This window comes from Montipora capricornis, chromosome 10 (assembly GCF_036669925.1).
Source record: "Montipora capricornis isolate CH-2021 chromosome 10, ASM3666992v2, whole genome shotgun sequence".
Lineage (NCBI taxonomy): Eukaryota > Metazoa > Cnidaria > Anthozoa > Scleractinia > Acroporidae > Montipora > Montipora capricornis.
Window position 1 is genome coordinate 54,388,752 of NC_090892.1, and position 23,744 is coordinate 54,412,495.

General features: G+C 38.3%; 1 protein-coding gene across 1 annotated transcript; it reads left to right on the forward strand.

The window, feature by feature from the left end:
• Positions 1 to 1,281: 1,281 nt before the first annotated feature.
• LOC138018534 (glucose-6-phosphate isomerase-like) lies at positions 1,282 to 23,059 on the forward strand. The gene is made up of 22 exons (XM_068865197.1): positions 1,282 to 1,533; positions 2,435 to 2,525; positions 2,808 to 2,876; positions 4,697 to 4,765; positions 7,154 to 7,204; positions 8,072 to 8,096; positions 8,261 to 8,319; positions 9,832 to 9,978; positions 10,821 to 10,892; positions 11,274 to 11,318; positions 11,462 to 11,515; positions 11,711 to 11,771; positions 12,180 to 12,223; positions 12,772 to 12,807; positions 13,512 to 13,595; positions 14,016 to 14,048; positions 14,915 to 15,044; positions 17,009 to 17,085; positions 18,583 to 18,711; positions 20,714 to 20,789; positions 21,764 to 21,830; positions 22,422 to 23,059. The coding sequence occupies exons 1-22, from the start codon at positions 1,409 to 1,411 to the stop codon at positions 22,546 to 22,548; spliced, it is 1,671 nt and encodes a 556-aa protein (XP_068721298.1). The 5' UTR covers positions 1,282 to 1,408; the 3' UTR covers positions 22,549 to 23,059.
• Positions 23,060 to 23,744: the final 685 nt, after the last annotated feature.

Below are 23,744 nucleotides of genomic sequence, written 5' to 3' on the forward strand. Positions count from 1 at the left end.
ACATTACACTCTATTCAGTTAACTCTGTTTAAAATTAAGTGCTACACGGCCAACGTTTGTATAAACGTAACCTTTCCTTGTACTCCCCTTCGTGCTTTAGTATTCTGGATTCTGCCAGCAACTCAATTGATTTAAAACTCAAAGAAGCTTTTTATATAAATAAGATCAAACCGGAACTTAACAAACAATTGCAGCATTACAACACTTTTCTCACGTTTTAGTTTACGCCTTAATGTTTGGTGTCACGCTGTAAATAGCACCCGCTTTTGTATTACGTCATGTTGTAATAATTTTTTCATCTACCCGTAGACTTTGTAACGTTTCACCCTTAGGAACTCATTAAACTGATGATGGGATAAGCATGCCGAAACATGTCTTTTAAAAAAGTTGTCTGTTTCCCACAGTATTTATCATACTTGCTACTATTGCGACCTTATGAAAACAATTATTCCACTCGCGCTTGTTGGATATGAGATGATTATAGGCAGCTCGGCGCTACGCGCCTCGTTGGCTATCTATCATCTCATATCCAACACGAGCTCATGCTCACGGAATAATTGTTAAATACATGGGTACATAGGGGTATATAAGGGTATACATGGGTATATAGGGGTTTATAAGTGTGTACGTGGGTATATCAGGGTATACAAGAGTATATAAGGGTATATAAGGGTATACGTAGGTATAAATGGATATATAGGGGTATATAAGGGTATACAAGGGTATATAGGGGTATATAAGGGTATACAAGGGTATATAGGGGTATATAAGGGTATACATGGGTATATAGGGCTAATTATTTAAAGATACTATAGTATACGCGTGGAAATACATTATAATTCAAATACACTATAATAGGGGATACATGAGGTACCTAGGTAAAAACATTGGTTTGGTGTTCAGGGGCTCTCACTCTCGCGGGCTCAAATTTGTAATATCTGTAGAAGTGAATGACTGGGACTAGGTTGCTGCAATTCCTGTATTTAGCCGCAAATAACTTAGCACTCAAATAAACGCAAGATTCAAAAGACTCTTGCTCATTGTAAAATAAATTGCGCGGTTTACAACGGTTTATAAATGCTTTATAAAGAAAAGTTAAAAGAGATTTTCTTGTATATTCAAAGGTTTACCATTTGTAAACCGTTGGAAATTCGTGACAGACAAGTTATAAGTACAGCAAAACATGTATGAGGGTGGTGTCACCAGCGACCTGGACCGTCTGAGAATCACGCTACTCTCGACCCCGCCCATCGAATACTTGTCTTTGCGTGACATGTGACTGCGCCTGACCAATACACAGAATCTGTCATTGGGCCTCATTACTGTTTGGAGTGACTTGGCAAACTTGTAGTGGGCAATATTGCTCTTGGTCAGTGATTTGCAGCCTTGGAGATTGCAAAATTTAGACATGGCAGTGTCTCTTGGAGAGTGTCCAGAAGTTTCTATTCTTAATTCTCACTACGAGGAGACTGCTAGCAAGCTTCACATGCGAGATCTGTTTGCCAAAGATCCCAAGAGGTTTGAAAAATTCAGGTACAACAGTCGTTTTGTGTACTAACTAACTTCTTGATTGTAATCTGAATGTACTGGAACTTTCTGTGTACGTTTATCACCTTCGATTATTTGAAGCTTCCCGAAATCGTGTGAACGAATTGTTTTGCTTATGCACGAGAGGGTGCCAATACTAAAAGTAAAATGCACAGTACTAATTTATTCCGTTTTAATTTTCGTCGTTGATGATGATCAAATTATGCGTTTTATATAATTACCCATCAACCAATTTTGAGATGTTTCTCGTTTCGTCGGCCGTTGTAATATACCAAGCAGAGTCACGTTGTGGGAAGCGGATTAAAGTCTTATTATCCAGGTTTCATACGCACCCTGCTTCGGATAGCTCAACCGTGACTTATTTTTTTCCTTGTTAGTTTACAAATTTGAATATCAAAAGAAATTTGACATCAATGTTTGATGAAAACTTCTCGGGACAACCTATGTCATGATTTTCTGTTAGCTCCAAATGTGACATGAAAATCTGGTTGTTCATCAGGTTGCATGACAGTCAGGCATGTCTGATACACAGGTCACATTACCTGTAGGTCAAGATAATAATAATAATAATAATAATTTATTCAAGACTACATGTAGAAGTCCCTTCTCCACTGATGGACAACTAAGCCAAAAGTTTTCCCTAGACCTGAAACAACATTTTTTGTAGAGTGGGCTAGGAGCCCCCAGAAGTCCATTATTCTCGGTTTCACATGTTATCACACATGGCAAGTGTTTATAATTTGCTGTCAGGGTTCCTTATTGATTATTAAATTGTATGGCTTTAGACAGACTAAAAACTGTAAGTGGCCCTCTTATGAGACAAAGCCGGTTGCGTCAAATGTTCTCAAATGTGTCTTGATGATCCCTAAATCTGTTTTGTTTTCAGTGCACAGATTGACACTCAGGATGGTGTAATTCTCGTGGACTATTCCAAAAACATCATTACAGATGAGACCATGAAACTTCTTATGAATTTTGTAAGATGAAAACATTTGTTATATATATTTCAATATATTAAAGAAAAAGAAAACATTGTAATACTCTCTTTTACCATTTTTATCAACTCACTATTAGAATTTGACCTTGAGAATTCAAGTTCAAGTGCCTCTTTTTGTTTTCTACCAAAAATACGTAAAAAATAAATCCAGAACTAATGTATTTGCCTAATACCAGAAACTTGTACTTGCAAGGATACTTGCAGCACTCTTGATTCCCTTAAGTTATCAGTTATTTAAACAAAGCCTTTCTCTCTGTCTCAGGCCAAAGCCAGGAATATAGAAACTTTACGACAGAAAATGTTTTCTGGAGAGAAAATCAATTTTACTGAGGTTTGTTGTATTTATTTTATTTATTTAGTGCTTGAAATTAGCGGTTGGTTGGTCGTCCCAGATGACCAAAATGTTACCAGGTGACCAGTTTTTGCTAAAATAAAAAATCTGATTACCCGAAGAAAAAGACAACAATGGACAACCCTCCGTTAAAGCTGAAAGCTGTTAAGTACGATATGATGAATTATGGTCTCAGGTCTTTTTCAGTGCACACGCCTCTAATGTAGAATGAGTTACCAGAAAATGTACGTTTGTCTGATAGTTTATCGCTTTTTAAGTCTAGGCTAAAGACGCATCATTGTAAGCTGGCATGTGAGTTTTAGCTATTTATTTATTTAATGCAAGTTTTTCTTTCTTTCATTTATTTGTTATTTTAAGTCTTGTAATTAGTTTTTTAATTTTTCTATATTCTTATTGTGAATTAGGTTATTTGCTATTTTAAACTTAATATGTAACGCACTTAGAATTGTTTTTATAAGAGCTATATAAATTCTAAATTATTATTATTAGTACTATTATTAACCCAGCCAAAAATAGAAATATCTGACAGAGGCTTTTACAAGGAATTATCAGATAGGAAAATGCACGAGGCAATATGACAAACATGTAGGCGATGCAGATCAAAGACTCCATCGATTAAAAATGCTATTTCCGTAAATCCAGTCTTCCACTAAAGACCTGACTGGATACTAGTCTAAGAGTACCCAGCCAATAAAATCTGGAACTTAAGACCTCCTCCCGCAGTCCCACAGTCCCGCAGTCATCTAAATTGATTACAGCGATTTATATTCTCCTATTCTTCCGATTAAACGATTGTTTGTATCCGAGTAGGCACAACCCCTAATAACCAACATGACGCAGAAGACGACAACAATACTCGATTATTACATGTTTTAAAAGAGTTCCACCCCAACTAACATATTGCAAAAGAACACAATCCCAATTAATCCTCAATTATTACTCGTTCGAAAAGACTACAGGAGTGCAGGAGCACTCGTTTTACGGGACTGCGGGACTGCAGGAGCAACAGTTAACAGTTATGCAGTACATGAATTCTACTTAGCTTTCGACTACGGGAGCTGAATTCCACTTAGTTCACGGGAGCTGAATTCCACTTAGTTCACGACTGTTGGAGTGCGGGACCAACAGATTTATGCCATGATAAATGGCCGGGTATTCTAAAAAAAAATTGGCTCCAAAAACCACAGGCGCACACTAAGAACTACAGTATGGGATATTCAAGCTCCAATGCCATGTGATTGCATGTCAACACGGCATGCATTTAATTGTAGGGGGTTTCCTAATGGGTAACTAAGCTTTTATCAGGGCAATCAAATTTATGGCTTTAGTTGCCCGGCGCTTGAAACAGGGACAACCTAGAATTTTTTTTAAATTTTAATCAGGGCTCACAAGGGCTCACAAGAAAGAGAGAGATGTGTTGGGGGGGGGGGGGCAGGGAGAACAGGGTGAGAAAGAGAGATTGTTTATTTTACCCTTTGAGACAAGGTTGGGGGGCTGGGGAGTAAGGGGTGATTAGGTCTGGGTTAGGGAACCTTAACCCCAACTGAGACCTCATCATACCCCACCCCTCACCCCTTACCTCACCTTCACCTCCCACCCCCAGAATAGACATGGTGCCAGAATATCTTTAAAAATCACTACTTGTCTAGTTACATAATTATACAAGTTATTGTTAATGGCCGTACATGTAAGTTGCAATATCATTAGCATCTGATCAAAAATCTGGAAAGTGATAAAGAAAGTGATTTAATCACATTTGGTTAACCATAACTGACTTGTAACATTATTGTTATTTCCAGGATCGTGCAGTTCTTCACATAGCTCTCAGAAATCGTGGGAACAAGCCTATTTATGTGGATGGAAAGAATGCAAGTTAATATAATTGATAACATTAATTTTTATCGTACTGAAATGACCTTACTTTGCGCCAGTAAACAATTTCAATAACCAGCTTCACTTTTTCTTGCTGCGAATCTTAATTGTATGCAGTGAGAGTGAGTGGACATTTTAAATTAAAACGTAAGTCAACAAAGTGAGTTGAAGTCAGCCCATCAAGTTGAAATTGTTGATAAGAATTTGAACTTCAGAGTCCTTAAATTAATGAGAGGGGTGATAATTTTAACTCAGTTCACCAAAGTGGTGTTGGCTAGTGATGGATATTTACTGAGCTGCAAAGTAATGCGGTAAATATCCACCTGCACTAGCCACTGAAGTGAGGTGAATACAATGACCTATGTTTTAATATTATACTAAAACAATGAGATAATATAACACGAAAATATGATTTTAACTTTATTCTTGCAACGGTAATAATATTTTCCAGCGTGAATCCCAGGTGTGTTGCTCGGAGGTGAATAACAAAGGGTATTCCTTGTTTTAGTATAGTCGTACTACTAATAGACATATCCGGAGAAAGTGGAACTTTCATGTATACAATTCCCCTGCCTGTCCACTCAAGACTGTTTGTTTTCTGTCTCATTTGCAGCTGCAAATAACAAATTTAATCTTAAATTTCTTGCATATTTTTTGCCTTTGAAATTAGCTACCATTATACAGGGCTTCTGATATTATGCGATGTTGCGATTTCGCATAATAAAATTTCCACTTAAAATCGCAACAAATTGCATAATTCATGAAAAACCACAGAATTTGTACAAAATCGCACAATTTACGGAAGAAAAAAGCCAAATATCGCTTTTTCGTAAGTTCTCTGATAATGTGAACAGAATCTCAAGCTATTTCAGCTTTCAAAAGATGTCAAAAACTGGAAAGAACAAAGAAACAAACAAACTGGCGTTCTATGCATTGTTTTGTATGTACTTGCCGGGGACCTGATGCTGGTTTTCAATAGTAAGTGGCTGCTCATAATTAATATATTAGCGACAATCCATTTCCCTAAATATTCTCTGAAGAAATTTGGCATGAAAACTGACTGGATTGTCCTTTGCAATACATGTATGTAGTATTTTCTTTTACTTGAAACAAATGTCCTTATGGATAAGTTGTTAAAACACCTAGCGCTTCTTTGCAGGAAAAAAAAAAAACTTACTTCTCTGTTACTGTACATTTCAGCGAAAAACAGGGTAAGAAGGTACCGCAACGTAGTGGTTGTTCATCAAAGTTTGTGGTGGACAAGCTATTTGAAGCTGGGTCATATGACACGAAATCGGCAAAATGAGCCATCTGCATACATGCCAACTCTCCCGGATTATCCGGGAGTCTCCCGGATACGGAACGAATCTCTTGGTCTCCCATACGGGTCATTAAATCTCCCGGATAAAAACGACTCTGAACCTTTCACAGACGTTTCTCCATTCTAGACTCAAATTGCATCCCCAAGCTTAAAAAAAAAACGATTTTTTCAAACTCGTTTCATTGTTTCTTAATGCATTTCTTCATCTCTGAGTTTCAAACACACGTTAATAGAACTTTAACAAAATGACTTCCTTTAGCTATCATCGCCATATAACCGATTGTTTGATTGGATCTCCGATTCACCAATATAAATTCTTGACATAAGTACCCTGTTTTCCCGCAAATTCACAATGGTGGCAGAATATTCTTGTATTCTGAAGGAGCTGCTGGGGGATGGGTGGGTGCGTTTAGGGGGGGGGGGGGAGAGGAGGGGAGGGGGAGTGGGTAGGTTGATCGAGGGGGGAGGGGTGGGGAGACCAGATGGAAAAAATCTCCAGATTTTAGATCTCCATAGGTTGGCATCTCTGCATCTCTGATTTCAATAATTTAAAATGAGGCAAATGACAAATGATTTATTTCAGATGTTTTCCTCATTCCCTTGTGCTCAAGTATGTCCTTGAACAGCAAAGAATGGATTGTGCTCCCCTTAAATCAAACAAACACCTTCAAATTAGCTAAAATGAAATCGCATAATTTGCTGCATAATAGACCTTTCTTGCCGCATAATTTCCAATTTTTTTTTTGCACCCTATTAGAAGCCCTGACCGTACTTTTTTTCGGGTGTAAGGCACAGCATTTTTTCTCAAAGAAATTGTTTGTTGGCCCCAAATGTGCTCTAACTCAAGATGCACCTTATAGCCGAGTATCTTCTTGCAACGTAAATCTTGTATGTTAAACTCGTCCCAGTCTTCCCCTTACTGCGATTCCATGCTTGAGGACTGTGGAGGAAGTTCCTTTCCTCTCAGTCATAGGTTTTTTGCTCTGATTGAGTTAACCACATTTCTAAATCTTTATTAATTTGGTTTTGATAAAATTAATTATTAAATTTTACACAATTTTAGGTCATGGACGATGTGAATGCTGTCCTTAACCAGATGCGAAAGTTCACTGAGGTATGCTGGTAGTCACCATCCCATCTGTAGGGTATAGTGTACTTTAATATAGACAACCAGCCACCAACCAACTTCTCATTTGAAGTATATTCATCTCATATAGTTACAGAACAAGGACATCTTGGTGACTGGCCTCATGACGTCTGATTGATCAACACATGTATCAATTTTTAGAGTTAAAGCACAGGCTGACCACCCTCTGTTAGTGTTGTTGTTATCGATCTCTTTAGAAGGATAAAAACATTACTGTCCCAGCAGTTGTGATTTGCACAGCAATAAAGTTTGAAAGCAGTGGGACAGTAATATATTTATCCTTCCACAGATCGATAGCAACAACACCAACAGAGCGTGGTCTGCTAGTGGTTAAATTAAGAAATAAAATATAGAGCATGCTCAGTGAACACATCTGGTCAAATATCTATTGCATGGCCTTTAAATTGTCGTCCATATTGCCTTTTTGATTATTCTCTCCTAGACAAGATCGATGTTGGTCTTCTAGCAATCAAATTTTGTACAAACTGAAACACAAGTACCACTCTGGTTGCCTCTTAGTTTTCTTTATTTTCATGTGTGAAAGGCACTTACAATGTACCTTTTGTACATGTACAGAGGCTTCTTTGCTCTGCCACCAAAGTGCTATATAATAACGAATATAGGTTGGTTAATCTCTGCTAGTCAATTATAATAGTCCATAATATTGCTTGTGTTCTTATGTTACTGTCAACAACTAATTTGAGGTTACAGTATCTTGAAATGGAAGGCCCTTATACACCTCCAAACCAGTTGCAAAATTTTGATTGCTTTTGTAAGTTATAAAATAATAACTTCACTTGATATTACGTAATGGAACTTTCATCTGCCTTGCAGGCTGTAAGATCAGGTTCTTGGAAAGGTATGACTTAATATTTATTTAAATAACAGTAACTGACACTTGTTATTCTTGTGTCGACAATAATAAATCAAGCTTTCATGGCGCCTGTCCACCTATACTTGTCTACATGTACATGTAGATGTGGAGACTTATCGGTATTAACTTTTTCTGTTTTCCCATACAAGGTCACACTGGAAAAACAATAACAGATGTTGTGAATATTGGAATTGGTGGTTCAGATTTGGTAGGTTAATACCGTAATAATAATAATAATAATAATAATAATAATAATAATAATAATAATAATAATTTTTTTTTTTAAAATAATTAAATCAACTTTATTAACAAATTCAAAGAAAAATCTTAAATTTACAATTACAATGAATATACTACTTATTACAATAAAAACTATATTTAAAAAAAAGTGTAGTATTAATAAAAATGTATTTACAAGTAAAAAAGTGTCAGCAAGACATAGTAATAAAAACAATCGTCATAGTAATAATAATATAGAGAAACAACCTGACAAAAAAGAAATAGATAATAAAAAGAATTAACTCAGTCCAGCCAGTCCATTTTCTACTTCTAAGTCCCTATCTTGGATATCGATTATCCTTCTCCGTCTTGTCCTAGATCCTCGTAGACATAATAATCCTCGTAGACATAATAATAATACATGTAATAATAATAATAACTATAATAATAATAATAATAATAATAATAATAATAATACATGTAATAATAATAATAATAATAATAATAATAATAATAATAATAATATGTACAGACAGAGGGGTTTACTTTCATTGCTTGTTCATGGTTGATCCAAGCTGCTTTGCATAGTTCAGTGTTAATGGAATACACCCGTATCACTCAATGCCCAAACAAAAGATTTTGCATGTCCAACCTCTCATACAGTGTGAGGCTAGAAGTGCAAAGACAATGCAAAGTCAAATCCTTTAGTCCCCACGGACTCCAATTAAAATGGCCACAGAGTGATAAAGTTGAATGCTCAAGAAACCACTTTCCCAGATTTTGTTTTTTTCTCTGAGTGAAGCCTACCGAAGTGTTTCCCCAATAATGTTCAAATTTTTGCTATATTTTAATGCCATTCTGCAAGGATATTCAGTCATTTTGACAGGACGATAATCAATATGCTTGACTTTAAAATGGTAGAACAAGGCCTGGGCTTAAGTGCCTCTTACCATAGGTGTAAGAGGACACATTGTGCAGTATTAAACCCATGGAAAGAAAAGAAAAGGAACTTTTATTATCATGTAAGTGTCTAGTCTTCTAGTGGTGGCCGGAGCACTAATTAATGCAAACCAAGTCAAATGTTGGTTTTTGAGGAAAGGGGAAACCAGAGTATCTGGAGAAAACCTCTTGTGCAGAGTAGAGAACCAACAAACTCAACCTACATATGATGCCGAGTCTGGGAATTGAACCCAAGCCACACTGGGGGGAGGCAAGTGCTGTCACCACTACGCCAGCCTAATGCTTGTCATGGTACATGTAAAAGGATGACTTCAGGCACAGGATCTTACGTAACATTTTGTATCTGTCTGGTGAGCAGACCTGTCTGTCGCCAGATGTACATGACTACCTACATGTATTAGTAAACAGTAGCTATGATATTATATAGCACTTGAGTATGTGCAGATGTTTAAATTAATGCACTTTGTTTCAAACTTCAGTTCTTTTGACTTTTTGTCATTCTTACTATTAATATAAAATGCTGTCCTTTGATTTTGACTAGGGACCTCTGATGGTAACTGAAGCTCTCAAGCCTTATGGCAAGGAAGGCTTGCATGTCCATTTTGTCTCCAACATTGATGGAACACATCTCGCAAAGACAGTAGCAACATTAAATCCAGAAACAACTCTCTTTATTGTAGCATCAAAGGTAGAATTCTTGTGATGAGACACATTTTTTAGTCAGTAAAAATAATAAAGGAGTCAAGTTTTTCACCATGAAAGGCAATTTGCTTTGAATTCATTTATTTAATAACATGTTCTATTATAATTTTTAACTGCATGCCAGACCAGTATATAGTGCTTTTTTGTGAATCCCAATATATTATATTGCTTAACTTGGAAGTGATTAGTAAAGTGTACAGTAGTTAGTCTGTACAGTTGTAGTTACGGTACCAATAATATAATAATTTGTTCACCTCTGAGAAGTGGAACAGAAGCAAATTGGCTTCTGGCAATGGACATTGTTTTCGTCGATCAATAATAATTATTATATAATTAATTGGTGTAAAGCTGGTGTGGTGTATACTAAAGAAATCATTCAATTCAGGGTTGCCCTAAGCGGTTGTTATTTATCTCCACTCTGAGGAATAGTCTTGTTTAATATCCTTATAAGCATTTGCCTTTTAATCTGTCAACCCTAACTTTTGGCTGACTGGTGTCTCAAAATAATGAAAGAGGAATAGCAATACACTTGTAATTGGCTGTTAGATATTCTTGGCCCCTCAGATAATTAGGATAAACCATAGGCCCTTTGTCACAAATACATTTTAAATTAAAGTTGTGAAAGAACCCATGCACCACTTGTGAACCAGCACAATGTTTCCAGCATTCCCAGTGATGAACATTTTATCAGAGGGGTACCACCGTAATTGGCAGTAGCACCTGTGGTCAGTGTGGTATGCTGCCTTCAAGGCAAAGCCAAAAAGTAACAAATCCTGTGCAAGCCATTTATGTACTGTAGTTAAGTCATCTTACATGTCTTTATTTCAGACATTTACAACAATAGAAACCATAACAAATGCAAAATCAGCAAGGGAATGGCTTTTGAAGACACTCAAGGATGTAAGTTGGCAGTTGAATTCTCACTTTATAATAATTCCGTTACTAGTGGAGGTTGGTTTCCGGAGACATCCAGGAGCTTCCACTATTGCCAGCCAGTTCCTAGATGGAGTCACTGCTAACTCCTATTGCTGGGAAACCCAGTGGCAACCCAGCCATGAACTCTCAAGCAACACATGAGACAGGCACCTGTCACACTGATATAAACAGTCCTTTACAAAAAAAAATTTGGAAAGCTACTGAATGTGAGGCTTAACCTACAAAAGTAAAAATGTAGTAATAATAGTATTGTTGATTTTGAGATTTTGGCATTTTTTGAGAGGCCAATGTGTTAATAAGAATCTATGTTCTCATTTAAGTGAGCAAACTTTCCTCTTGTCTCAGAAATCAGCTGTTGCTAAGCACTTTATCGCTCTCTCTACAAATGAGGTAACTATGCTACTTGTACAATGTATATTGTAATTCTCTTTAATGTACTTTTTAGTCATGGATAATGTTTTTTCCTGTTTGAACTTACAGGGTTTACAGTTATTTGAATTGAATGATTCCTTTTTATTTACTGTGATCTACAGGAGAAGGTGAAAGAATTTGGCATTTTAAAGGAAAACATGTTTGCCTTTTGGGATGTAAGTACATGTATTTCTGTTGCAGTGTTCAAGTATTGTTTCACCGAGGCTTTGCAGATAAAATTATTGCCTTACGTAGAAAATTCCACCCTTGTGCTGAATTGTCCGCATTGCGCAGATATAGAGTTAATCTTTTAAATGATCTTTGAGGACACTGAGAAATAATTTTATGGTTAATTACATTGATATTTCCAGTGGGTTGGAGGACGATATTCTCTTTGGTCTGCTATTGGGATGTCCATTGCTGTTTACATTGGTAAGAAAGAAATCTTAATATTATTTTAGGCTTTTAAAGAAATAGAGAACTCCCTGCAGAATTTATTTGACCATTATCTCAATTGTCTAGGAAGGGATGATAATTATCTGTACTTGCATGCAAACAAAATATATTTTGAAACACAAAGTGAAATGTGATATGTTTGACCACATTACTGTATCTTCATTTCACTGTCATTTCAAGGCAGTTATATGTGGTAAGTGTGAAATCTCTGTAAACTTCAAGATAGCAGCCAAACATTTCATTATAATGAAATAAACAGAGCTTCCACTGAAATTGATGTCTTTATTGCAGGTTATGGTTACTTGTAAATGAGCACTGCATTAGCTCTATTTGACCTGGCTGCAATGACAAAAGCTTCTTCTTAATATTTCTGTTTTTCTGCAGGAATGGATAATTTTGAAGCTCTCCTCTCCGGTGCACATGCCATGGTTAGTTATCATAAGTCAATTAGTCTTGTTCTCACTGGACAACTGCAGAATGATGCATACACCAATGCAGAGTCATTGTTGCTAAAGATGCAAGCTTATGAACAATGCAAACACCTACCATGTAAGAGAATACAACTATGGCCCACCTAAGAATTTGGACTAGCAGTTACCTGTAGCATTGGTTTCATGCATTTTTTTACATCAGAAACTCTTAAAAGAATATGCATGTGTGTCATGTTTTCTTTGTGTTAGCATATTCTGGGCTCTTGGATGGTAGGGTCGGCACGACCAGAAAGGGAACGTGAAAATAAGACATACATGGGATCTCTCCCCAGCCCCCACGCGTTTCTTTGCACTTATCTCATATCTGTGCTTTCCCTACTATCTCGGAGCCTGGAACAGGCTATCTTTGTGTATAATGTAGTCAGTTTTTGTTTGTTGTTTGTTAAGAGCATGAGACATTGTGCATGCAAGAAATGTATTAGCTTCTTTTGTACAGTGGTCTTTAATTTCAGGAACTTGACTTCTATGTTCAAAATTTGTTTTAGGATAATCACTTCTGTTCAGCTCCTTTGGAAAAAAATGTGAGTACTTACAGCTGTATCACTACATTTACAGCTGTATGTCTTAGAGCGGTTTTCAATTGAGTGTCGTAAGTAATTAGTGAATTACTTTGGTTTTGCATTACTTCACTCAATGATTATTTCAAAGTTCTCGCGCCACTTTTTCTCGCGCTTTGTGTCGGCTACGTGTAATTACTTCGAGTTACTTCGGTGCTACGCGCCTCGTTGGCTATTTACCATCTCGTCTCCAACACGGGCTTATGGAATAATTGTTAAGTATTGCACGAGCGCATGTTAAATTTAAATCCTTGCCAACGAATGATTTTGTTCTTAACCATTGAAGGAGACTTTCCTGTTATTTTGGTTGTTTACCAAATTGCACCTGAACAACACCTATTAACTCCTACGAAGGACTGTTGCAAATTGTATGCAAAAAAAGAACTATATGGGACGAGAGGAGATCAGCGGCAGCCTTCATGCCATTGCTTTAAAATCCAGCTGCTACTTGAAGCAGTTTATTGCAGAACAGTGACACTCTACTCTTTTCATTTGTTCGAGAATAACCACAACAAGAAAACGTCACTTAAATTAATCACTTAAAAACCCCAACAAATTATTCATATAATTTGTTTAAATAGTCAGTGCATTGGTAATCTCCTTTGATTCCATTACATGTACCTGACAATTACAGTACAAGTTAAGTATATACACTATACATATTCCAGGTTCCTGTTATCCTGGCAATGCTTGGTGTTTGGTACAACAATTTCTTCGGTTCTCAGACGTATGGCCTTTTTCCTTATGATCAGGTAAGCCCCCTGTCATTTAGTGCATGTATAGATCTAGACCTAGCAAAGAATGGAGATCTTGCCCTTATTTTTCAACTTTTCCAACAACGAAGATTCTTTACCTCCGCACATAGCACTTTTTGATCGCTAAAACTGGTATTTCCTCAGGTTAAACGGCATCATTTGTCTATTGTAAACTGAAAAGTGCGAAAAAGTCCTAAAGAGGGAGTCTGAATGCAGTCTAACCTTCCTTTGTTATTGTGAAAATGTCCAAAACGTATTTACGACAAAACAATTTTCTTCTTCGATTATTGTTATTTTTTGTTTCTCAACGTTGTTTTTTAACCTCTTGTCAATGCTTAAGTTTGTTTCAGAAACGTCTCTTCATTTTGGCATTGTGTTGCCTTCAATTATTATTGACAGGATTTGTTCTCATTTCAGTATATGCATCGTTTTGCTGCTTATTTCCAACAAGTAAGTTTGTTTTCTGCAGTTCAATTCCCTTTATCAGAAGCCTATGATTTGGAGCGAACAACTCGTAGCCGGGCCTCATGGGCCATGCTTAACCCCTTAACATTGACGAGTAGAGCGGTTTTCAATTGTGTTTCGAAAGTAATGAGCGAATTGCTTTGGTTTAGAGCGGTTTTCAATTGAGTGTCGAAAGTAATTAGTGAATTACTTTGGTTTATGATTACTTCACTCAGTGACTGGTTCACGAGAACTTTGAACTAATCACTGAGTGAAGTAAATGCAAAACCAAAGCAATTCGCTAATTACTTTCGACACTCAATTGAAAACCGCTCTATGATTACTTCACTCAGTGATTGGTTCAAGGTTTTCCAGCCACTTTTTTAACCAATCAGATGTAAAACCAAAACCAGTCGTGGCTTGCGCGTGCACATTTTCCCGCGCTTTGTGTCGGCTACGTGTAATTACTTCGAGTTTTGATTGGTTTACCGGATTGTCTCCCTCCTTTTTGATTGGCCGAAGTAATTATTTGGGTTTTGGTTTTACGACACTCGATTGAAACTCGCTCTAAAATCGTCTGGCGTTAGACGGAGTAAAATCACTAAGTGGCCATAAGACGCACTGTAAAAGCCGTGGTGCCATATGTCCATGCTAATGATTGCATAATTCTGTTGAAATACAAGTGCTACCCGCCTGTCAACGTTTGGAAAAGAACGTACTATTTCTTAATCTCGTCCTTACAATGGCGGTGGTTTCTGACAACTTAAGTGAAAGTATTCCACAAAGTCAACAATCCTTTGCAGAACCGTCACATTCATCCGAACGGTCGTACTTCATTGATCAAGGTAAAACTCGTTTTATTTCCGTAACAGGGTGATATGGAATCGAATGGTAAGTACGTAACACGCAGAGGGGAACAAGTCAACTACTCCACCGGTCCTATTGTATGGGGAGAGCCTGGTACTAATGGACAGCACGCGTTTTATCAGCTCATTCATCAAGGTTAGTTCCGAGCTCACATCTTTTTTAATTGTGTGGTATTCAAGTCCGAGAAATTGTAGCAAAGGCTTTTCTCTTTAGCTATACGAAGAGAGGCAAGTTCTGGTCAGCGGGATTGCACGATCAAGAGGAGGGCAAGATATTTTCTTGGGAAAGATTGTTTCATCTTAACACATTTCTTTACAGTCTGCCGAACAGCAAATTTAAGGTTTCAAGATAGGTATAGGATAGGTAGGTAGGTAGGCAGGTAGGTAGGTAGGTGGGTAGGTAGGTAGCTGGGTAGGTAGGTGGGTAGGTAGATAGGTAGGTAGGTAGTTAGTGGGTAGGTAGGTAGGTAGGTAGGTAGGTAGGTAGGTGGGTAGGTAGGGAGGTAGGTAGATAGGTAGGTAGTTAGTGAGGTAGATAGGTGGGTAGGTAGTTTATATAGCTTTGCAACCCAAGGGTTGAGTTGAATTACGTCGTATCTATATGATGGTAAAAATATAGAACAAGACACATTATAAAAGGAAGAAAATTACATCTACAATTTAATGCAAGAAACTCTTAAAAATACTTAATTCATAGAATTCAATAAGGTACATAATGATATATAATAAGCTTGTTCGAATACCGTTAAATTTAATTGGAGTCAGAGATCATAAGCCTTAAAAACTTTTACGGAACATTTGATATTTTGAGTGGGAAGTAGACTCCTGAGCTTACTGAACGACAGCCCGTGAGGATAGCGCATTCTTCATCCAATCGGTAATGTAAGCACACCATGCAGTTTCGCACTTGGGTAACTAGCACACTTTTCAAATGTTAAAAAGGAAAGGTTGTTGAAAAAAATGGGTTGAATTAGTCTCAAACTGAACATTTTACAATAACGAGAAAATATAATTCTGAGATGGCGATCTCGTTGCCTTTGCCGTCCGCGATGCTTAGTGGTGCCCCATACCTTTGGCACCATGCCTTTGTTACATGTAGTTATTCTATAGCAATAAAAGCAGAGGTGAATGACCTCAATTAACTCAGTTGGTCATTGTCACTCTTCCCCTTCACCTCAGGGTAAGGCAATTCCTTCTTCCTCTTTATCTTTAGCTTGAGATTTAGCGCTATTTATTCTAGAGTAGACTGCGAGCAGTCTCTCTTTTGCTCTACAATCGTTGAAACAAACGCGTACGTTGAACTTGCAAAATGGCTGAAGCTGCGGGTTGCAAGTACCGCAGGCGCCCATCAACGCCCGCAATATTTGCGACCGGCAGCTTCAACCATTTTGAAAGTTCAACCTACGCGTTCGTTTCAACGATTTTAGAGCAAAAGAGAGACTTCTCGCAGAGTAATTCTAGAGATGCGGCATTATTTGTCCCGGCCGAAATCGGATAAAGATTTTCAGCACGTCTGTGCAGTCCACTTAGTGTAAGAGAGTCTAACAAGCCACCTTATACGCCTAGGCAAACTATCTGATTTAGTGCGCCTTCCAAGACGAACAAAGCGACGAAATTTAAATAGAGACTCACTGAAAATCGTAGCCAAGGTTCGTGCTGGAGGGATAAGTGCGTCTCATGTTGTTACTCTCATGGTTGCAAAAGACGAATACGATGACGTCTGCAGGACGAATTAATGTCTTTGGTGTCAAAACCTGACGGTCATTATTCTACCACAAAGGGCAAACAAGTTCAAAAACCTCTGTGGGACGTTAAAGATCCCTCAAACTGATCGAAAAGAGCAGGTCACGGAGTTCCCGGTGTTGTGTTCCGGTCTGGTGTGATTAATTTATGTGCTTTCCTTATAAAATCAAGACTTCACATTCCTCTCGATCTTTTGCAGCATAATGACACAAAAGCACAAAAATGCGTACTGCTCGTACTGTTAGGACCCTAATTTTAGCTCAGACTATTTTTGTGGCTGTCTTTTTGGGTGTCCATTGTATTATTGTCGTTTTCGAACAAAGTGACAACCCTTTTTCCTCTTATGTCTCTACGCAGGTACCAAGTTGATCCCAGCGGACTTTTTGGCACCAGTTGAGACTCATAATCCCATTGCGGGTGGAGTCCATCATACGGTAAATGATACTAACGACGGAAACTCCCATGCCCCCGCAAAGACACGTGTAGGCGAAAGTTGCCCGGGAATTTCCAACTAATAAACTGCGATGTTTTTCCTTACATCACTCATTGTGATTGTAATGCCAACCGCTTGCAAACCAGGGTCCCAGTAGTTGGAAAGGGTGCATACCGCTCTCAACTTGATAAATCACTTAAGAGGTGAACTCAATTGATTTTAAAAGCGCTTTTCCTCTGGATAGCAATTTACCCAATGGGTATATGCTTTTCTTTGAACAACGTTAAAGGTCTGAGGTGTCATGCGCTTGTTTGGCAAATTGGAGAACAAAAAAATGATCTTATATATAAAGATGAAACATTACTAATAGACCAATTTACAGTTGGTTGCTTAGTTACCTGGCCTATGAATAAAAGTGAGACTGGAATTCACCTTTTTTTGGACAGAGACTTCACTGCTTTTCTTATGTAAATTCTTACTAATTAGCATGACAACAACATCATTAACATAAGAAAAGGAGGGAGGTCAGTATCATAACAAAATCAACACCAGCCTCACTTTCATTTAAAGGCCCAGTAACTAAGCACACAACTGTAAAGAGGGCTACTGCATGATAATGTTAAACTTTCACAATCGTAAAGTTGCCTCCAAACATGAAATCTAAGCTAAATGTTCAATGACGTTCACAGTTTCAGAGTGCTTTAGGTCGTTTGCGGTTGTGACAGATTGGCTCAGTGGAAACTTTGTATCTCTTTGTCAATTTTACTTTTCTTTCGATATCTAGTTTCATTATACGATTCCTGGTGTACCCATTTATTCTATTTAATTCCTTTTTCACTTAATTTTGCCGGCGTTTTTTATTCCGGCCAGGTCGTTCTTGCATATTAGACAGAGCATTCTACAGATAATGCTGCCGTCTTTTTGACAGAAACAAAATAAAATGCTGACTTAAGCGCTTGTCTAATAGTTTGATTGTATAGGAATGGAACAGGAGAGTTCAGTCGTTTCTGCTTCATTCAACCATTTAGTTCTTTCCAAAGATGGACATATTTATGCCCACGCCCTCGCCTTAAAATGACCAAGGATTAAATCTCTTATGTATCGCCAGAGGAACTGCATTATGAAAAAATTAGGTATAAGCGAATAAGATCTTTTGCTCTTGCTTAACGCTGTACTCTTCGGATTTCAAGGGGAAAGGGGAACTGAAGGCAGTCTGTGCTGTGTAGGCTTCTACTACTTGATGGCTTTCTTTAATATGATGGACAAACCATAAAGACATACATAATGAATGGTAAATGTTTCTTTTCTTCATTACACGAGGAAAAGGAAAGGCGTCTGGGCATGGGCAAAAGAGAAATACAATTTAAAATACAATGTGACGTAGCGTGTCCATGTGGTGTGGTGATTGCAGTCTGCTATTTCTATTCTTTGTGTGAGGACGCCACCAAAGCAGCTAAAATTTCCTGAGCATACGACCAATATATGCTATTTTTTTCAGATCCTTTTGGCCAACTTCTTGGCCCAACCTGAGGCATTGATGAAAGGCAAGACAGCAGAGGAGGCCCGAGCTGAGCTCGAGAAGAGTGGAAAGACCGGAGCAACACTAGAAAAAATTTTACCTCATAAGGTCAATTAAATCCCTTGTTGAACAAATATATCTTGTGACGGCCATCTTATTTTAAGTTAAACACGAAGGCGCGCTATATAACGAAGTCTTCCCTGGGAAGATCGAGGCTCATTTGTCAGTCACCGTTGACGTGCGTGGGACTATAAAAGGTGTGGTGCCTTAGGCACATGCAAATGATTTATCAATCAACCGTGGACGCGACCGAGAGCTCTGTGATATTTTTTTCAATAAAAAAAGCTCCGTATGGCGATGTGTCCGTATTATCCCATAAAATGTTATCTGTCGTTCTTTTTTCAAATTCCCAGTCCCTTTTTTTTCGCGCTAGAAATATCTTTTCGGGCTTCCGTCTCTGTGTTGCTGTTTGTTGATCACCATCTTGGATAATTAATCAGTCGTGCTTGAATGAATTCGAACAAAAGCAGTGCGTGAAGCGCCCCCTTTTATAGTGCGTCTTCGTGTTTAACACGTTATTGATGTCAAGGGTTGTGTTCGTGAGAATGATGTTGATGCATAGACTGCACGAGCCATATGCAAACAGATTCCGTTGAGCCACTAATCATGTTGAAGAAATGCTGAAGTGCGCAAACATTGAATTCGGGGCATAGCCTGCGAATAAGGTGTTTCAGGAATGCTTGTGACGAAAACATTTTCTGCAAATCTCTGTCCCTGTACTGATGCAAGGCTGTGCTCTAACGGCGCCCGGTCGCCTGAGGCGACTAACATTTGGTTTCGGGCGAGTGAGAAAAACTACCCGGTCGCCCGGCCGGGCACTCTGGCTTATTGTATTTCTAGCAGATAAGGCGGCTAAAAATTTTAATATGTTGGTGGTTACAGTTTACGAAACCTCTCAGAAAATGTTTTTTCTTCGTACGAAACAGTCGGTTCAAAGGCTGTTCCACATGATTTCATATGTAACATAATCTGTGACTTTGCACGTGACGGCAGGCGGCCGCACGAATTTCGATTCTTTCTCAAAAAAAAAGTATTAAATTTGGAACGTAAAGTTTGGCATTTCTTGGTTATAGTTTAAAAAAAGAGTTGTTACTTCTGCTCTGACAGCGGTAAAGCGCGGCCGGCGATGCGGTGTAATTTACTTTTGTATGAACCCGGGAATCGCAGTTTATGCAAATTTAATATTTTTACAATTTCTTGCGGCTGCGGCTGCTTGGCTAAAATACATTTAGGTTATGGTTGTTTTCCCCAGTATATGAAATTATAACGAAATAAGAAAAAAGGAAAGATATGTCATTGTGTTGTTGTTTTAGAAACAGAGCAGTCCCGCGTTGTCCTTAGTTCGTGACAAACCATTCCGTGCTGTAAACAAATAACGCTGTGACTGGCGCTTCGACTGAATCCACAAAAAGCTCATTCCACTATTAAAACATTTTACTGATAATATAAGAAAAAAAATACTTAAGTTCTGTCCTGTAGCAGTGATTTTCGTCCAAATCAAGATGACTTGCTCAAAAAAAATTGATACCTTTTGGTTCGTCCTTTTGTTGTAGTAACTTGTATTTTCCTTGTTTATTTCTCTAGCAACCGTATCGATTATTGCTTTCGCACCGTTTATCGCAACGTTCACCGCATCGCCTGTTCTCTTTAAACTAAGGATATTTGACATTAAAGAAGAACTTAAGTAACGCGTTGGAGCAATGGTTTTTGGCCCCTTCAGGTGGCATTGCCACTTTTCTCGTCTTTCTCAAGTATGGCGTGAAAAATTTGACGGGTTGCGGGTTTTTCTTGCACTAGCGAGTTTGACGATCACCAGACCAGTAGCAGCAATGTTTTGTTGAGAGAGAGATGGATGAAGATCTTCCTGCGTTGCTGATCTCAGATAATAATTATTAATTAATTAAATAATTAATTAATTCGGGCGACCAACTTGGAGGGCTGGGCACCCCAGCTGAAATGCTTGGGAGCCCGAAGGTCTCCCTGAAATTTTCCTTAGAGCACAGCCCTGCTGATGGGTATGCAACTATTTGACCTTTTCTCTCCATCACAGGTTTTTGCTGGAAATAAGCCAACTAACTCCATTATGTTTCAAAAACTGACTCCCTTCATATTGGGTGCTTTAATCGGTGAGGTTTTTTTTGTTTGTTTGTTTGAGAGCAATGGTGGTCGTAATTTACATCTCAATCTGAGGAATTTGGAGACCTCTTGATAAATAACAATGAACTTTGTTTTGTATCAACTTTATTTAGCGCTGGAGCACTAATTTAGGACACTGTAAAGAAATCAAAGCAAATCAACTCATTAAATAATCGGATATTGGTTTTTGAGGAAGGAAAACCTCTCATAACAGTAGAGAACCAACGAACTCAACCCACATTTGACGCCAAATCTGGGAATCGAACCAGGGCCACATCATTGGCGGGAGGCGAGATCTTTCACCACTGCGGCATCCCAGCTATTTATTACATCATAATAGAAATTTAGGGTGCGTTCGATTGACCGTATTTTGGAATAGGAATACATGGAATATAAGTTAGAAATCCTTCGTGTTTACGGAGATTCACATTAAAATTGTCAAACATCTGCTAAAATGCTATTTTAAACATTTTTATTATCCTTGCTGCTTTGAAACGCGCCAAACATACCATTTTTATCATCACTCCACGTATTCTTATTCCGGAATAGGGTCAATCGAACGCGCCCTTATATAGTAACAAAGAAACATGGTACAAAAGAAAAACAAGAGCTGTACGTTATCTTTTTTGAAGCATCGCTTTGTCCGAAATGCTGTGATGCAGCTAAGGTCAAAAACGCTGTTTTCTTGTTGTTTGGTGATAAGAGACATAACTTCACAAGGTGTGTGTCCAACGCGAAGTGTTCCTTAAGGTCTAAGCATTTGCTACCTATGATCATAGTTTAGGGGACACTCTGTGGCGTTGATTGTCAATATTTCCAGAAGCGAGTGATTTTGAAATTGAGGAGAAGAGCAAGGGGCACTTTCTGGCGCTTTCCAAAATCGTCACTATTAACGGATAAAATAAGATTTGCGATAATCCTCATCCACGTTCTCTTTTTCTTTGTTTGTTTTACTGTTGTTTAGCTATGTATGAACACAAGATATTTTGCCAAGGCGTTGTCTGGGACATAAATTCTTATGACCAGTGGGGGTAAGTACAATGGTTGGTTTTGCTCCATAGCTGTTGTCAGTGAGGGGCGGTCCTTGAAATAAATTTAGCCAAAGATTTCAATGATTGGCAAGTAATAACGGGCAATTAAGGTGACACATGCAACCCCGTGCAAAGCGCGGGAAATCGCGTACTGCGAGCAAATCACAGTTGGTTTTGGTTGTTTTCTCTGATTGGCCGAGATTGTGGTGCAAGATATTTAAACCAACCACTAAGCGTAGAAATGCTGAAGTAGGCAAATCGTGGAATCTCGTTAAATGCTGGATTAGTTGGAAACTGCTGCGTGAGACATTTTTGCACAATCCGAGAGCAGCGTATTGCGTCGCCCTGTAGTTAGGAGGTATTGGTCTCAATTGGTTTGTACGCTTTGGTACTTTGTCGAGTATACCAAAAGACTTTGAGACTGTTCCAAGCCACTCACTTGGAAATTTGCTTTAATTTTACAAAGATTTTTTCACTGGAGGAGAGATTTTATAAGCGTAAGTGTAACTTAATCGAGACGACGAAAAAGAAGCAGTTATGCTCGAAGAGTAAAGGCTTTATCTTATCACTCCGGTGGTCCTTTTTTCGCAGCGTGGAATTAGGCAAACAGCTGGCTAAAGCAATTCAACCAGAACTAGAAGCTCCAGGCCCAGTGACATCACATGATTCTTCCACCAATGGGTTGATCAACTTTATTAAGAAGCACTCGGCTTTGTAAAGACTTCCACTGAAAAGATTGTTCGGATCTCAAAATTGCAGACTTTCATTGTGGACATGAATCGAAGCTGAGTTTTTCGAACCATGGTCTTATCTTGTTTTGAATAACTTGGATTAGAATAAGTTAATTGGCGCAAATAATTTAGGAAGTTGTAGATGATATATTTTGTTATTAATGTTCGCCCTATAGGTAAATGGCAAGATGCCAACATTAATTTCTCACTTCAGTTTCCATGTGTGAAGATAATGATTTCGTACACGGCTGCCATGAAGTATTTTACGGTGCCTGTGCGTAGAATAGCAAGTTTTAAACTGAATTGTTGTGCTCATCTAAGCACGGAAAAAGAAGGAAGGAGAATACCATGGAATCCTCCCAGCCTCCTTTTGATACATGTTTCAATACGAGTACTTTATAATCAATGCAATATCGAGCTGTGATAATGAGGTAGTAATCTGGACGATGTACAAGTAAACTTAATTGAACTGAGAATAAAGTGTAGCACCATTCGTAATTGGGTTTTTCGTTGAGATAAATGTCGTGTGTTACTGTTGGTTTTGCTGCATTCTGTGATTTATAACCCGTTGAACGACTTTCGATCCCTTCGAGGAACTTGAGGGCGTATTCAATTAGGTACACCCTATTATACTATCACAGCTGATATCCCCTTGTGGACCCGATGAGAAACAATTCGCCTTTCTTTTAACTTTGGGACGGACCATTGGAAATAACCGGAGAAGGGGGCGGTGAGAATCCCCCCTCCACCCCCCCCCCCCCCCAAAAAAAAAAAAAAAATCCTACAGACAATTCTTAAAGGATTCCTTCCACTGACAACCTTTTTACCCCTTCCCCCTGAGCACCGGTCCCCCCACTGGGGAACGTTGTGTACCAATCCCGCTCAAAGTTGTAGTGTTGGTGTTAGATGGAAACAGAAAGAAAACCACCCGTCGCTGTGTTGTATTAAATGAGGGTCATGAAGGGATAAAATGCATGGGAGCTGGGATTGACCTGATGTTTGGGTGGGAAAATGAGATTTGATCACTGGCAATGGGATTTTGTTACTGTGAATGGGAGATAAAGAGTCCTTGGTGTGAATGGGATTTGCATTATAAGAGGTTATCAGGCATTAGTTCTGCTCAAAATTCCTGATATCAAATATTTCATGTGCTCTTCTTGAGTTCCTGGCCACTGCCTTGTGA

Coding starts and splice junctions, on each gene's coding strand:
- LOC138018534 (XM_068865197.1), top strand. CDS start 1,409: ATGGCAGTGTCTCTTGGAGAGTGTCCAGAAGTTTCTATTCTTAATTCT. Junction 10,893..11,273: donor TTTTGAAGACACTCAAGGAT/GTAAGTTGGCAG, acceptor CTCTTGTCTCAG/AAATCAGCTGTTGCTAAGCA. Junction 20,790..21,763: donor CATATTGGGTGCTTTAATCG/GTGAGGTTTTTT, acceptor ACTGTTGTTTAG/CTATGTATGAACACAAGATA.